General features: G+C 46.7%; 1 protein-coding gene across 1 annotated transcript in view; it reads left to right on the forward strand.

Annotated features, from left to right (window-relative positions):
* Positions 1 to 17,679, forward strand: part of LOC147718113 (lymphocyte antigen 6E-like) — a 421,083-nt gene that overhangs the window by 159,296 nt on the left and 244,108 nt on the right. Inside the window, exon 3 of the mRNA XM_086919258.1 lies at positions 13,691 to 13,876. Within this exon, the coding sequence (XP_086775384.1) occupies positions 13,691 to 13,869 (179 nt within the window). The 3' untranslated portion in view covers positions 13,870 to 13,876. The remainder of the gene's footprint in view (positions 1 to 13,690; positions 13,877 to 17,679) is intronic.

The raw sequence follows: 17,679 nt of genomic DNA on the forward strand, positions 1-17,679 counted from the left end.
TCATCCGAACTTGTGAAACATATTACACTTCTGTTAGGTTACCAGTGGAAGTTCCATTGTGTCCGGCATCCCGAGGCAGCAGGTCTCGTGGAGCGTCATAATCAAACACTGAAAATCCGACTTTCCAAGATCTGTAGAGATAAAGGTATAGACTGGATAGTTGCCTTGCCGGTCGCCCTCTTCTATATGAGGATGGTGGCCCATTCCCGTTCTGGGCTATCCCCGTATGAAGTGGTCTTTGGTAGGCCACCGAATATGTGGGGGACGCCTATTCCACGTAAAATAACTGATGTTGATTGTCTTATGCTGACAGATTACCTTGCCTCCTTGATGTCTGCACTACAATCTTGTCGTTCACAGGTAGCTGCAGCCTTTCCCGACAACACCGAGACGAAGCCCCATGAGGTGGTTCCTGGTGATTACGTTTACGTCAGGAATTTTGATCGGAAGAGCCCGCTGGAGCCCCGCTGGCAATCGCCGAAGTTGGTTCTGCTCACGACGAGGACAGCTGTTAAGATAGAGGGCAGGAAGGGATGGCTGCATTCCAGTCATATTAAAAAATTCTTTGGACTTCCTTCGGACTTGGACACTAAGCCCTGCCCTCCTCCACAAACTGATACGAAACTCCCTTTGGTTGAGAAAACTGCTTCAGAAAATTACAGACAAAAGTTACGATCTAGCAAGTCAGACAGTTTAATTGTTTAAGTCCTCCCCTAGGTGAATCGGTTAAATTAGTTTCTGACATGTATCCCCTAGATCGAGATAGAGAGAGAGATAGACAAAGACAACATAAGAAAAAGGCGTATTGCAAATCACTTCGTAGTCGCTGTATAGTGACACTACTTGTTATGTTTTTTCTATGTTTGCTGGTTATCATTGCTGGTATTCTTCTACATATATACTATCCTATATTCAAGCGTGCACAATCTGCTTATAATGCTACTGCTGAACATTCTTTTAGTGAATTACCCCCACATGAGTTATCCTATAGGCTTGCGCTGCGCAACAACACTTTCATTAGTATGTTACATCACTCCCATCAGGTTACCAATGCTACAAACTGTTGGATATGTGGTCGACTCCCTCCCTACCAAGAAAACAAGGGAGTTCTTCCCCTTTTTCCGTACCCGTTCACTCACAATGGCACATGTGGCGCATGGTTTAAAATGCTCAATGCCCTAGTTTCTGATGCTGCTATTTACGAAGGTAACTGGGTTTGGGGAAACCTGAACTCAGCCTTGCTTAAAGTATGTTACCCTGACAAGGAGGGACTCCCCGTTAGTACTGGAACCGATCTAGAAAATGAAGTATATGGATTAGATAATTACACAGTCACTTTCATGATTTTATCTGTCGAATCTGAAGCTGCTCCTGTTCTACCTGCTATGGCAGTTTTGCCAGTTACTGGTGAACTATGTGTTCGCAAGAATGGTTCTGTACACGTAGGTCATAGTAAATGTACTACTGTAGTCGAATTCAGTGATCATGGTAGATCCACGTTTAGGGCTTTACGTCATTCCTATTTTGTTTGTGGTCATACTGCATATGTCCGTCTGCCTCTAGATTGGGATGGTACCTGTTACATTGCATTCCTACTGCCACCTGTTTTCCTAGCCCCTCCTGACTATCATAGAAACACTAACCTGATTAAGCATCGTTATCAACGAGATCTCCCACTTGTCGATTATACTGAAACCACATGGGAACAATATACAGATTTCAATAAAGGTTTTTTCCCCTACTTAGGTACTGTTTCCAATAGTAAGCTAATCCGTAGATTAACCAGAACCCTCGAAGCAGTGGTACTTGAGACCACTTCAGCCCTAGGTAACTTAACGGAGGAGCAGTCCGCTATGCGGGTTGTTGTTCTTCAAAATCGTCTTGTTATTGACGTCATCCTGGCAGATAGGGGTGGAGCTTGTAAGGTCATCGGGTCAAGCTGCTGTATTTTCATCCCTAATAACGCGCCAACCGTGTACAAAGCTATTACACGTCTCCATAAGATTGCAAGTTTAATTCATCAGACTCCAGGCACCTGGACTTGGTCCGGTTGGTTCTGGACAACGTTGTCAGCCTGGGGGTGGAAGATCCTATCCCTCCTAGGTATTGGCTTTCTCGTAGTACTCAGTTGTTGCCTGTGTCTCCAATGTGGACCGGCAATTTGCGGCCTGTGTGCCACTTCATGTATTCCACGTCCAAGTTCCCATTCAAAACACGAGAAGCAAGAAGAGCAATTGATGTTAAGTGAACAGATTGATCAATTGATGAGAATTGATGTATCATGAAGGGTCCGTGGGGAACAAGGAGGGAATGAGGAAATATAATTTTTGATCGAGTAGTGTTCCCCAGCGAGTACCCCACCGTCTCCATGTACTAGCTTGCAGTGCATGTGATTTCCCTCCTGTGTCTGCTACGAAGACGCAAATACATTTGCGTCCATCTTTAACATGTCCTCTTTCAGATCCGCCATGAACGGAATGTATATTCAGTTCCTATGTATGCTGTGCCACCGTCTTTTTGTGGTACACTCTTCACGTTTTTCAGCTCTGGCGAAGTAGGCCCAGATCATGCCATCGAGCTCTTTCGAGCCTTTCTCCTGCTTCCTGACTCCGAGGGCCTCAGCCCAAGCTACCTCTGTGCCAGTGGCCCCCACCTCACTCCTTGCGCGGCTCCGGCGCATAGCCTAACCTCTGCCTGCCAAGACTGTATTCAACCTTCGAATTATCTGCTCCACTCCTAGAAAACACATTCCTGTCTCGTAGCTCAAGTAAACATCCTTCCAGCTGCAGGAGCAGAGGGCCCGGCTCTCCTGTCTCCGTGCAAGTAATTCATAGACTCCGTTGCCATGGTAGGCCCATGCCCCCTCACCCTGCATGCCAACACGTAGACGCATACATGCAGACAGTATAGAGTAGTCTCCGCCCGAGAGACCTTTTCCCTTCCAGATACTACAGTTCCTTAAACACATGCTATCAGACATGATTTGGGATTAGGTTGATCTGACATCTCAGACTTATGTCTACACTTGTAGTGCTAAGTGTCAAGTCCCCTTCACCCTCCAGTAACACGTCAGATTCACGTCAATCTGCTGCGCGCGCATCTCTGCCATGAATTTCTGCTGACATTGCAAGATTCTCTTATGTATCCACCCATTTTGTGACCTCATGATTAATGACGTTTCTAGTACACGCCTTCATGCACGCCCATTGTACCGCCTTTTTGATGACGTTTCCATGTTTTATCTCTTCTTTTCCAGTTGTTACGCCTACTACATGCTCATACATTGTAATGCATTGACTATATATATGTACTTCTGTAAACAATATGTTGTCTGTCTGCCCTTCCTGAACCTGTGTGGTGATGGAATGGTTATGCCACCTTGGCTCGAGCCAATAACCCAATTCCTTTTACAGGAATAAAACCCTTTTGAGTTAACCTCAATATCCCGGATTTTGCCTCTTATTTTTCTGAGTTATTCTTATTGATTATTGATAGCAAATTAAGTATAGGTAATCGATTTTACCACAATAACCTCCCTGTTCTGGGGGCACTATCTGTTTTTCTTCTGTCCAGTCTTTGAGCAGACCCAGGATTATTTTAGCAAACACTTTTTCGCCTATGTCCCGGAGATTTATTAAACAGTAGTTTTAGGGGAATTTACGTCACCTTTCTTATGTATAGGCCTTTCCAACTATCTGGCATAACCTCTGTATTAAGAATCCCTTGGAACATATTTGAAAAGAACTCTGACCACCACTCTGGGTTCGTTTTTATAATCACAGTCGGCAGATTGTCTGGACCGGCGGCTCGGGTTAGGTTTAACCTGGATATTATACTTCTTATATGGTTGGGGGAGAAGTGCTCTTTTATTTCTTCCCTTACACCTGGCCAAACGAAGGTATTTATTTTGTCCATCCTTGGCCAATTCCCATAAATTTCCTCCAGATAATCATCCAACTTATCCTCCTGCAGCAAGCACTTCAAAGACCCTAGTAATTTACCAGTACTCTCTTGTACTAATTTCCAGAAGCCTTTCACATTTTTCTCTTCGATTACCTTGAGTAACTTCACCTAGCATCTGTCCTTATAAGTTCTTTTTTTATCTCTAATAATTGCTTTATATTTTATCCTTAATTTCTGGAGGCTAAGTAACAGATCATCATTGTGTCTCCCCCTTAGGCTTCTTTCCTTTTGCCTAATACTAACTTTTAGTTTGCAACAATCCTCGTCTAACAAAGGCTTATTATTAGTGTGTTGATTTTCCTTAAGTACTAATCCGGGTTTACCCAATTTAATTTTGATCCTGAGACATTCTACCAATTGTCTCATTATATCTTCATACCAGGTAATACCCTCTTCTGGTTGTAGTTTTTCTAGTATGAATGTCATCTGGACTTCCCTTAATTTTTTTATATGTTCTTCTGTTATACGAGTTGTAAGTCGCTTTGGGTATTCTACCTGTACTTGTATGGCTTTTTGTCTCTGAGGCGCCCTTTTTGCACATAGTTTCATCACTAAAGGGTAATGATCAACTAGTAACTAGTTTTTTCTCTAGTATTGCATCTTTCATAGATTCACATGCTTGTAGTCTAAGTATATATCATGTATATCAATTTTCATCATGTCAACAACTTCTTTGTCTAATACATACTGGACATTCATTTGTGTAACATCACATCTGGTAGGTGTACAATCAGTAATACCAATGGAGCAAGGCATTGGACCACATTGTATACATAGTCAGCATGTCAGTAGAATTCCAAATAATATACACAGAACTGTCAATAGTTTCCAACCCCAGGTAGCGAGCAATGTCCAAAACCAACTGGCAAAAGTCCAGATGCCAGTATCAGGGTGGATCTCAGCAGCAATTTTGTGGAGTTTAGAGATCGCATCAATAACTGAAGGGGGATGATCTGGAATGTATACACAACAGCTACTTCAGATGATGTGACATACACCACCTTTATCAGCCAAAACCACATCTAGAACCATACGATTTTGGAGTGCCACAATCCTCGCAATGTGCAGTTCCTCTGTGATGTTTCCAAGTGCCATAGCTGTTTGGTTGGTCACAACATCCACGACACGAGTCAACCGCCTGATTTTCCTGCTGTTCAAGGCAGCGCCAACAAAAAAGAACAGCCCAAATTAAAATCAACGTATTGCTGTAGTGCGGTGTCAGTCTCGTCCACCTCATCATTACTTATTATTCTTTTGTATCTGTTCTTAGAAATATCATCAAACAATCGATAGTCCTTGTGATATGATGCAAGTGCAAAAAACACAGGAGGTAGGAAAAAAGACACGTAACAGACTCCAGACCATCCAACAGGTAGATGGTAGTATTGCTTCTTTCCACAAATATAGTATGTATTATGTGAAGACGTAAAGCTGCTGTTATTGGTACCACCAATAGTCAAAACCTGAGTACATTCGCTTCTGCCCACTGGAATTTTCCCAACACTACTCACACACAAATCTGCTCGGGCTCTAGTGACAGCTATAACAAATAGTCCATTACCCTTAGCAGTTCGAGTATTTGGGTAAACATAATGTATAGAAGCATTTCCTCGCCGGTACTCTTCCATCTCCCATTTAATCCCTTTAGCTTGCGGATCACCTTTTTCATCAGAGTAACATGCTTCATTAAGATAATAGTTTATTCTCCCTACAACCATATCAGTAATATTAGCGACTTGAGAAGCCAATAGAAGTGCAAACTAAGCTTGACAAGAGCCATTATGGGAAAAGGGAAGAGGAATGAAAGGTGTTCCTCCCTTTTTCTGATGAGCTGGCATCATTCCACACACCCAACAGTTAGTAAATGCCATAGTGACCACAGTGACAATAAATCAAACAATGCACATTATCTTCTTATCACAGATCCTCACGTTGGAGCTCTAAAGTCCTGGGCAGTCGTTGGTTTCTTCACTGAGGGTGATGATGGGTGTCACTACACAGTAGATCCCCCCCTCCCTCTTCAGCTCAGTTTCTTACTAACCCAGGACGGTTGCTCAAGCAGTCTTTTTCAACAATGAAGTTTCTTTCCGGGGCTGTAGTTGATATCGGGATACACCAGGGATCGTATGGTCCGGGAAGACTTCCTCAGGTTCTTCAGGTGATTTGGCTTGGCCTTTCTCCATATCCAGGATGTCTCGATGGTCGATCAGAGCAGCAGGTTCCACCAGGGTAGATGGCACCTTTTTGCAGTGGGTACAATGCACCCAGTTCCTCCTGTTCGTCCTCGAACCACAGTTCTCATTGCTAGGAGGACTTGCTCTGGGCCGTGTCACCTAGGCTCCAAGCTGCTCGACCTCTGGAAGGATCGGACCATGACATGGTCGCCGGGCCGTAATCCGTGGCTGTCACCTTCAGACCTACCAGGAAGAGCTTCTCGAACCTGTTGGTGAATAGAAAGCAAACAATCAGTCAAATGTGATAGGTAGTCACTCATCAAGACACATGGTACATCATGTATGGGGCGTGGCTAAGGAATTCCCCAAATATTCATAGGCCTTCCAAATACCACCTTATATGGTGTAAGACCAGATCGTGAATGTGGCACTGATCTAATGGACAACAATGCCAAGGGTAGTGCACCAGGCCATTTCAAGGATGTAGAAGCCTGAATGTTAGCTAACTTAAGTTTGAGAGTAGCATTGTATCCCTCCACTAGCCCTGCTGATTGTAGATGGAAGGCAGCATGAAACTTCCACTTAAACCCTAATCCTTTCAGGACATATTCAACAACTTTCCCAATAAAATGGAGTGCGTTATCACTCCATAAAAGTTTGCAAACACCAAATCTGGGGGAAGAATTATTTTAGAATCCCCTTTGCTGTAGTAAGAGCTGTATTATCTTTCGTAGGGTACGCCTCCACCCACTTACTAAAGGCACATACCACTACTAGGACAAATTTCAGAATATTTATTACAGCGTTGAAGCTGGGTGTAATCTATTTGCAAAACTTCAAAAGGTGCAGTTGGTGTAGCAAACCCTCCTGTAGGAGTTTGTGTCCCTTTTCCAGGATTGTACTGAAGACAAATCAAGCAGGACTGCACTATCTTTTTAGCTGTGCCGACAATTTCTGAATGCTCCCAAACTTGCGTAAGCAATTTCGTTATCGAGGAAGCTCCAACATGTGCCAGCCCATGTGCCATATGAATCATAGGTTGTAAATAGGCTGTGGGCAGTTTCCACTTGGTCATGTCTTTATTTCGCCAACAGCCCTCATCATCCAATGTTCCTCCTTAGACCATTGCTCAGGTTCTTCTGCAGAAGCAGATCTCTGCAAGTCTAGCACTTCCTGCCTAACATCATGCCAACGTTCAGCCTGTGACTTCACTACATACGTTGTCCTATTTTATCGGTCACTTTCATGTGTGCGCTACATTTAACAAAAGCTATTTTCTTCTAGTATGTCAAGGCAGTCAGAAGATTATATACCAATTCTCCATGCATTATTTACATCCCATGGTATTTAAGAAAGCCTCTTTCCTTCCAGAGTAACCCAAAATTATGAGCCACTTCGAAAGCATAGCGACTGTTAGTATAAATGTTCACAGACAAGTTGGTACTAAGTTCACACGCGGTTGTCAAAGCTATTAGCTCAGCTGCCTGAGCTGACTTCTGTGAAATTCGAGCTGTCTCAACTACCGTCTGAAGTGTTGTAATTGCGTATGCAGCTGATGTTGTGCTATCTGGTAATTTCAAACAGGACCCATCAACCCACAGTTCTTCAACATTTGAGAGGGGCATATCTTGCAAATCAACACAACCCTTTGTCTGTTCCTCAGTAAGGAATATACAATCATGAGGCTCTTGTGACTGGGACTGAGTCGCTGGATATGGCAACAAAGTAGCTGGATTCAGCTTTGAACATCTTTTCAGAGTGATATGAGAGGCCAAAAGTGTCAATTCGCATTATGTCAACCTAGCACTAGGTAAATGCTGCGTTTTACTTTGGTTACCAGGGTGGGATACGTTAGAGTTAGGTGCTTGTCCGTAGAATTTTTAAGTAGTTCAATTGATAGTCTGCGCTCTGCGCGCCTCTCGGCCAAGGATAACTCTTTGTCAATTGAAGATGAACGATTAAAAAAGAATTTATCCAAAGGGCCAATTGCCAGTGGGCCAGTCTCAACCGGTGGAGTAGTCGAACGGGCGCTGGCAGTACTTGTTGAGGCAGACATTGCCCTACTTCACACCAATAGGATACAGTATATCAGATTTCCTTACTGGAGAATGAACCGTGGAGTACTTGTCAGGGGGGTGGCCCAGCCCGGCCCCCTTCGGCCCCTGACGGCCACAGACAGTCCCGCCCTTGTCCCGGGCTTCTCCCGGCGAGCTCCCGCGCGCTCCCGCGCAGCGGGAACTATGGTCTGTATTATACGCTGGAAGTACCTATCGTTGGTCGGTGGACAGGGGGGTGTGGCCAGCGGGGAGAGCAGCCCAGGTGTGTGGAATGGGCGCGCAGGGGCTCCTGGAGACTGGAGTCCCTGCCTGTGCTCGCAGCCCCGCCGGCTCTTCTTCCTGCCCGCTCCTCCACTGATAGCTTCACACAACAAACAGCAGCCTTAGGTCTCAAGGCGCTGCGAGACCCGCGAAGCGGGTCCGGCGAGGTCGGAAAAGCCTTTGGAGGTGAAAAGTGAAAACAGAATCCCTCTAGGAGGTCGCACGTCCTGCCAGCGACTCGGAAACAAAACGAGCAGTTCAGGTGATCCACGGGTCTGTGGGTGCGACCCGGTCTTCAAGGCACAGAAGCGGGGGGCGTGGCCAGCGGGGAGAGCAGCCCAGGTGTGTGGAATGGGGGCGCAGGGGCTCCTGGAGACTGGAGTCCCTGCCTGTGCTCGCAGCCCCGCCGGCTCTTCTTCCTGCCCGCTCCTCCACTGATAGCTTCACACAACAAACAGCAGCCTTAGGTCTCAAGGCGCTGCGGGACCCGCGAAGCGGGTCCGGCGAGGTCGGAAAAGCCTTTGGAGGTGAAAAGTGAAAACAGAATCCCTCTAGGAGGTCGCACGTCCTGCCAGCGACTCGGAAACAAAACGAGCAGTTCAGGTGATCCACGGGTCTGTGGGTGCGACCCGGTCTTCAAGGCACAGAAGCGGGGGGCGTGGCCAGCGGGGAGAGCAGCCCAGGTGTGTGGAATGGGCGCGCAGGGGCTCCTGGAGACTGGAGTCCCTGCCTGTGCTCGCAGCCCCGCCGGCTCTTCTTCCTGCCCGCTCCTCCACTGATAGCTTCACACAACAAACAGCAGCCTTAGGTCTGAAGGCGCTGCGGGACCCGCGAAGCGGGTCCGGCGAGGTCGGAAAAGCCTTTGGAGGTGAAAAGTGAAAACAGAATCCCTCTAGGAGGTCGCACGTCCTGCCAGCGACTCGGAAACAAAACGAGCAGTTCAGGTGATCCACGGGTCTGTGGGTGCGACCCGGTCTTCAAGGCACAGAAGCGGGGGGCGTGGCCAGCGGGGAGAGCAGCCCAGGTGTGTGGAATGGGCGCGCAGGGGCTCCAGGAGACTGGAGTCCCTGCCTGTGCTCGCAGCCCCGCCGGCTCTTCTTCCTGCCCGCTCCTCCACTGATAGCTTCACACAACAAACAGCAGCCTTAGGTCTCAAGGCGCTGCGGGACCCGCGAAGCGGGTCCGGCGAGGTCGGAAAAGCCTTTGGAGGTGAAAAGTGAAAACAGAATCCCTCTAGGAGGTCGCACGTCCTGCCAGCGACTCGGAAACAAAACGAGCAGTTCAGGTGATCCACGGGTCTGTGGGTGCGACCCGGTCTTCAAGGCACAGAAGCGGGGGGCGTGGCCAGCGGGGAGAGCAGCCCAGGTGTGTGGAATGGGCGCGCAGGGGCTCCTGGAGACTGGAGTCCCTGCCTGTGCTCGCAGCCCCGCCGGCTCTTCTTCCTGCCCGCTCCTCCACTGATAGCTTCACACAACAAACAGCAGCCTTAGGTCTCAAGGCGCTGCGGGACCCGCGAAGCGGGTCCGGCGAGGTCGGAAAAGCCTTTGGAGGTGAAAAGTGAAAACAGAATCCCTCTAGGAGGTCGCACGTCCTGCCAGCGACTCGGAAACAAAACGAGCAGTTCAGGTGATCCACGGGTCTGTGGGTGCGACCCGGTCTTCAAGGCACAGAAGCGGGGGGCGTGGCCAGCGGGGAGAGCAGCCCAGGTGTGTGGAATGGGCGCGCAGGGGCTCCTGGAGACTGGAGTCCCTGCCTGTGCTCGCAGCCCCGCCGGCTCTTCTTCCTGCCCGCTCCTCCGCTGATAGCTTCACACAACAAACAGCAGCCTTAGGTCTCAAGGCGCTGCGGGACCCGCGAAGCGGGTCCGGCGAGGTCGGAAAAGCCTTTGGAGGTGAAAAGTGAAAACATAATCCCTCTAGGAGGTCGCACGTCCTGCCAGCGACTCGGAAACAAAACGAGCAGTTCAGGTTACCCCTATCAAATGTATTAGAAGAATTCGAAGTATGTCCAACAGTCTAGCACGATCATCCATACCTCCCCTATGTCCTGGATTACCCGTGCAGCTTCTCATTTGTCCCCGACCACGCTGATACTGCTGAGTACGCAAACTAGGACATTCAAAAGCCCAATGTCCAGTCTCCCTGCAGTAAGTGCACTGATCAGAAGACAAAGTAGCTTGGGACAAAGAGGGTGTACCTGGGCAATACATTGCACGTCTGCCTCTACCACCACTTCCATAAGATGGGCCATAAACCTGAGCAATTATAACCTTTGTTTTCAACTCCTTATTTTTCTTCTCATTGCGCTTAACTTCTAATTCCTGACGTTCATAATACTGGGCCATAGTCAAAAGAGAGACTGAGGAAGACGTGGTCCATGAACTGTCGCTGGCTATTAGGCGACTAGCTATTCCTGGCAACATATTCGCAACAAATTTATCGACAAACAGATGGCTGCCCGTGTCATCTGTCAATGACTGGCCACTAAAGTGGTAGAATTCCTCCTCAAAATGTGTAAAGAAATCAGAGACCGATTCATCTGCCTTTTGCATCAAGATGCTTACACAGTCCAATCTTATCGTTTTAGGAGGAATAAGAGTTTTCAATTTAACAAGTATAGCGTTTGGAAGGTCTAAAATTTCTTGTTGTGGTTTCTGTGCAGGTTCCTTTTCCGCATCAATCTTTTCTAGTACTTTCCAAACATCCCCAAAGTTGTATGATCATCGACTTTATGAATAGATATCCCTATATCAGGAGGTAAAATAAGCCTTAAAAACATATCAATATCTGATAAAGTTATGGTACAAGAACTAATGGCTCCTTCACCTTCTTCATAAAAAGCGGCTGGATTTTTCTGCGGGTCAGGCAAAGCAGCTTTAGGAGCCATGACATCTGCTCTACTCCACGTAGTATAGACCCAATTATAAATAAAATAACCATTTGCATCAGTGGAATTATTAGCATCATCTGTTCCCGTACCCCTAGGTGGGACATACAAAGGTGCGGCTTTCCGCATGGGTTTCCCACAAACTACAACAGTTGTATCTGTCCCTGAAGTGTCAGCCTGCGGCATAGTGGTCTGAAATGTTTGTGCAGCTGCAGAAGCTGCCTTCTTCTGATCCCGCAAACAGAATGCATCAGCTCGTAGTTTAACAATGCGTCTAATTAAGTCAGCCACCTGAGATGGGAGAAAAAGACTGTCACGTAATTGCTTACAATCGTTTGCAATATCAACAGGCTCTAACTCTGTGGGATGCTTTCTAAACGTTCAACTACTTCTGTTGCAAACATTTCTACAAAATATAACTTCTCTCTATCCTGCTATTGTTGTACCTCGGCTGAAAGATCTGAAGCAGCAACGTTATCACGGGCGGCTTTACGAGCAGCAGATCTAGGAGTAGCCGCACAATCAACGGTCAGCATAGAGCGAGTCTCTCGCAAAGCATCCAACCTTAACTTCTCCCTATCCGAAGGAGAAATATTATCATCAGGAACAGGGGCAGAGGGAAACTTATATGGAGGCAGAGAATGATCTAGCAGAATTAAATCATCCTGTGGTTTATTAAGGAGAGGGTAGAGGGGGCGCAGGACAGGGTATTGGCCATTTACCTGTAAACAACGCTCCCTATCCTCTCTCTCTTTTATCTCCTTAATTTCTTTGTTTTAATTCCAGCACTTTCGCATGGATATTTTTGCGTTGTTCTTTGTCTATTGAGGCTTGCTCTCGCACTTCTTTCTCCAACATTCATACACAGTCAAACCTTTCTGGTCTACTTTTGCACTTAAACATACATTGTTCCACATACTGAATTTTTCTAGGATCAAATGGCCCATGTATAGGCCACCGCAACTCAGGATCCTTGCTAGCATATTTATTCCATAATGTGCTGTACATTATAGAAGAAATACATTTTTTAATATACATGTCCCTATTATGTGGCCCCTCGGGGGGACCCAACTGATTTGCTCGATATTCACATTGGTACCTACAAAGAAGCAGCACATTCTGCGAAGTGTGCTTGAAACAGGCATGCCAAAAATATTGTAGCATGTACAATACTATACAGCAGTGGCACTTAACACAATATGTGCCGTTACAAATTATTCAAAAGTTGGAGAAAAGTCCTCTCATTATCTGCCTATATAAATTGCAATTCATATATATCCAAACAAATTCCAAATATTGGCTAATTTCCATATACAAAGTGTTGCATCAAACGACCTTACCAAACAAAAGTCTCCAAATTCCAACTGCCAAGTTCTGAATCGACCAGATGGTCTCTGCACAGCGAACACCAGAAGAGATCTCAGTCGAGGACAGGCACCACCTGGAGGGTCAGATCAGAAAGACAGGAAAAACGCCATGGGTGCCAAGACGCGGGTCTCCTCATGCAGTGATCATCCATAGCGAGATTCCAATCCTTCATTTCGACTACTCCTTCGGGCATCCTAGTCACCAATGAGCCCTACTTGGTTGGGAGCCAATCTGTAGAGGTGGACCTCAAGAAGGCCTACCAGTGCTAGGGGTTCACCCTTCTCTGCACATAAGTCCTCAGAACAGTAAATAGAAGTTGGCACAAAAACTGAAATAGCAAAGAGATATTTTATTAACCTCATGAGGTGGAACTACATTCACACAACACCCTTCGGAAGTGTATGAAGTTAACACAAGGAGTAGGAGAACCAGGGGTCTTTTATACCCACACAGAAGTTCAAAAGAAGGTAGTACAAGCACACATAGGAGAGTTACATGCATAAATGGTCATACAGAAATGCACAGTCAATAAAGAAGGAGGAGCCAACAGTTGCTGACTTTAGTAGAAACATCCTGACAGTAACAAACCTAAGCAGGTGCATGGGCAGCTACAATTCTTCTGAGCATGTGCAGAGTAGCAGAGGCTATCCAGTTATTTGAGCAAAGCACAAGGGCAAACGTCAGAGAAGAAGGAAAGAACACATGGCGAGCATATGGTTGACAAAATGTCTGCCGGAAACAAGATGGCTTCAGCTAAATGCTTACATCGATCTCTGTCAAATTTCTAATGAATGATGATTTTCAATGTCATAAATCAGATTGTCTGTCTCACCTTAGGCTGCCCACTGATGTGGAGAAAACAGACCTCACCATATGATCACCTGTGGTTCATAGGGCAGTAAATCTGGAATATGATTCTGAATATTTGATGCAACCTGAGGTCTGAGCATTCTGAATAGACTTTCTACTATGTCTTTTCAGGGGTGAGCACGATCACAAAGACCTGCCAGTCACTTTGCCATCCAGACTCCGACGCTTCATCTTCTACTACCTGCTGTAAAACAGACCTGTGCAACATCAGCGGCGCGACTAGTGTGAAAATCAGCTACACTGTCATCTCGCTGGCCATTGCTGTTGGCGCGCTCCTGCTCAGAGCCTGACTCTAAGGTAAGGTAGGGTAAGGCAGGACCACTGTGGATCACGCAGGGTAGTAGGGAAAAAGGAACGTAGGGAACACCTCCATGGAACGTCTACATTTCAGTAGGGAGTATTGATTCAAAACTGCGGTAGGGGCCCTTACATATTGTTCAAAGTAGTGGTAGAACTCAAAGGATGTTATGAGTTTAAAGCAACAGCTGGATGCCGACATATATAACAAAACACAGACTGAAGGACAGGAAGTCCATCAGGTGAGTGAAAGTATAAACAGGGAAGATATGCCCTGACTCCCTGATAGAAGGAAATGCATGAGCTGGGACAGGATTTGTACAAAAGGCAGTGTTGCGAGGTTAGGGGGACCTTCAGAAGCCCGAGTGGAAGAGAGGGGTGAATGTTCTTTATCTGGACCAGAAAATGACACTAAAAAGGTATGCGGAACATAGATGCCACTATATTCACATACGTAACAACATAATGTTCATGTTCAGTTAGTCTTTATTTCAATTATAACAATCATAAAAGACGTAATATTTTTACAATTTAAAAATACATAATAACAAAAATATATAAGATTCCATGTCTGATTTATAGCTAAAAAAGGCCCACAATAGGATAAAACAAATATTCTTTAAAAACATGATTTAAAAATGAATAAATGTATAATAAAATACATAGAACCACACTGGAGCATGACTTAGCAAAAACTTTTTGCACTATTTGTTTGTTGTGCGACCCCTCTTTAAACAATAAGAAAAAATAAGATAAACACACATTAAAAGTACTAATACATATGTCTAGAGAGAAGTAGGACTACAGTTCCAAGCATTGGGGCTAAAACATTAATTAAATCTGACAGGATTGGTATACCCTCATCTTTTTTGTGCCAATGTCGAGAAGACCGTTAACAAACAGCTAACCGCCTTCCTCGAAACAAACAGCTCCCTCGACCCATCACAGTCCGGTTTCCGAGCAAACCACAGTACCGAGACCGCCCTCATCACAGCCACCGATGACATCAGATCCCTGCTCGACAACGGGGAAACTGCTGCCCTCATCCTCCTCGACCTTTCGGCTGAATTCGACACAGTCTGCCACTGCACCCTAACAACCCGCCTCCACCACGCCGGGATCCAAGGCAAAGCTCTGGAATGGATCACCTCCTTCCTGTCTGACAGAACTCAGAGAGTCCGCCTCCCCCACTTCCGCTCAGCGGCCACCAAGATCATCTGCGGCGTTCCTCAAGGCTCCTCGCTCAGCCCCACCCTCTTCAACATCTACATAATCCCCCTCGCAGCAATGAAATGAAATGAAATGAAATGAAAAAAAATATTTCTAGAGCGCACTGCGGCCAAGCGGCTTCCTGGCGCTAGGGGCAAATCAGTATAAACAGAAGATCCCAGAGAATTTAACCAGGGAAAGCCTGAAGGAAAAGAAAAGTTTTGAGGGCTTTGCGAAAGTGGGAAAAAATAGGAATAGAACGTATAAAAAGAGGGAGATTGTTCCAGATCTGGGGGGCCCGCACGGAGAATCGGGTGCCCCCGGTGCGGGATTTACGGAAACGTGGGACGTGGAGAAGGGAAAGGGAGGAAGAGCGAAGAGAGCGGCTAGGAGCATGGGAAGAGATTAAAGAATTAATGAAAAGCGGGGCAGTGCGAGAGTGCGCCCGAAAGGCCAAACAGGCAAGTTTGAACTGGGACCTAAGGTGAACCGGAAGCCAATGGAGGGTCTTAAGGGCCGGAGTGATGTGGGCAGATTTAGGAAGATGAAGGATAAGGCGGGCCACCTGGTTTTGGATCGCTTGGAGACGGCGAGTCTCGTAGGCAGGGATGCCTACGTACAAGCCGTTTCCATAATCCAGGCGGGATGTGATCAAAGCCGTGATGATAGTTTTGAGGGCGTCAACAGAAAAAAACCGGGAGATCTTACGGATAAGGCGGAGGGAAGAAAAACAGGAGGACACAACGGAACTAATTTGGGCGTGCATGGATAGGTCATTACTGATCTTGATGCCCAAAGTCCGGACAGAGGGGACAGGGGAGGGAGGGGGGCCAAATAACACGCCAACACAACCTAAACATCATCTCCTACGCTGACGACACCCAGCTGATCCTCTCCCTCACCAACGACCCCGCTACCGCCAGAGTCAGCCTCCCGAAGGGAATGAAAGACATCGCGGAATGGATGAAGCTCAGCCATCTGAAAGTGAACTCAGACAAAACGGAAGTCCTCATCCTCGGACCATCCCCCTCTGCCTGGGACGACTCCTGGTGGCCTCCTGCACTGGGCACCACCCCCAAGCCCATGGACCACGCACGCAACCTGGGTTTCATCCTGGACTCCTCCCTCATGATGAGCAAGCAAGTCAACGCCGTCTCGTCCTCATGGCTCAACACCCTGCGCATGTTCCGAAAGATCTTCCGGTGGATCCCCACCGAAACCAGAAAGATGGTCACCCAGGCCCTCCTCACCAGCCGACTGGACTACGGGAACGCCATCTATGCTGGAACCACAGCCAAACTACAGAAAAGACTCCAGCACATACAGAACGCTTCTGCACGACTCAGCCTGGACATCCCCCGACACAGCCACATCTTTGTCCACCTGAGAGACCTGCACTGGCTTCCTGTCAGCAAGAGGATGATATTCAGGCTCCTATCCACACACACAAGGCTCTTCACGACATGGGCCCCGAATACCTCAACAACTGCCTCACGTTCTACACACCCACCCGCCAGCTCCGATCCGCCAGCCTCACCCTCGCCACCATCCCACGGATTCGCAGAAGCACCACCAGAGGAATATCTTTCTCCTACCTTGTGGCCAAGACGTGGAACTCCCTCCCCACCCACCTATGACTGACCCAGGACCATCTCTACTTCAGGAAGCAACTCAAGACCTGGCGCTTCGAGCAGTAGCAGCACCCCCCACCCCATTTCTTCCAGCGCCGTGAGACCCTAGCGGGTGAGTAGCGCGCTCTATAAATGTGTTGATTGATTGATTGATTGAATGACCCATATCCAACTCAAAAACTTAGCAACTGCAATCCTTATGGATTCATGTGTGTTTGTCTTCAAATCCTTAATGCCTCCACGCCTGATCTTGTTCCCAAATTAGAACAAATTGTTTTGAGACATTTTTTCCTAGGAATCTTATAGGCTGGGCATACGAATCTGTGCTGGACATGTGATGCATTTGTCATCTATCGGGGGATGCCAACTACTTGTGAAAGCTTTAATAGGGAGGGAACCCACCCTGCATTGATGTTACAACTTCCTTTCACTAGGTTTAGTAATGACATCCCAATAAGCTTCAAACTCAGCATGATGCTTGAGTTCCAAAAATCCCCTTGACAAAATGGATCTCGTTACGGTTGATAAGCGCTAAATCTTAACCATGTTCCAATATGCTGCCTTAAACTCTTTTTTGGCTGAAATAGGTTGTTGTCGGGGTCCTCCCAAAGACTGCTCATCCCCTTGTCAAGTAAGGACATTTTTACTTTATTTAACCAAGAAATCCTATGTAGGCAATCTTCCCCCTTACTTCATGGAGAGCTTTAGCATACAAGGATAGCTCAGGAGCAGTCCAGAACCATCTACAAATTGCAATGGGTCTAAAATGTGCTTTAGCCTCAATGGTATTGCAACCCATATCTAAATATAAGGGCGTGAGTGAAGTTGATTGCAGGAGGCCTACTAGAGCTCTCATAAATTTATTTTGAGCTGCAGTTCGAGATGACAAATCCTCAAAGCCCCAAAGCTCAGCATCATACTATACTGAGGAGCTAATTTTAGAATTATGAATCTTTAAGGCAG

Source organism: Lissotriton vulgaris, chromosome 4_2 (assembly GCF_964263255.1).
Source record: "Lissotriton vulgaris chromosome 4_2, aLisVul1.2, whole genome shotgun sequence".
Classification (NCBI taxonomy): domain Eukaryota; kingdom Metazoa; phylum Chordata; class Amphibia; order Caudata; family Salamandridae; genus Lissotriton; species Lissotriton vulgaris.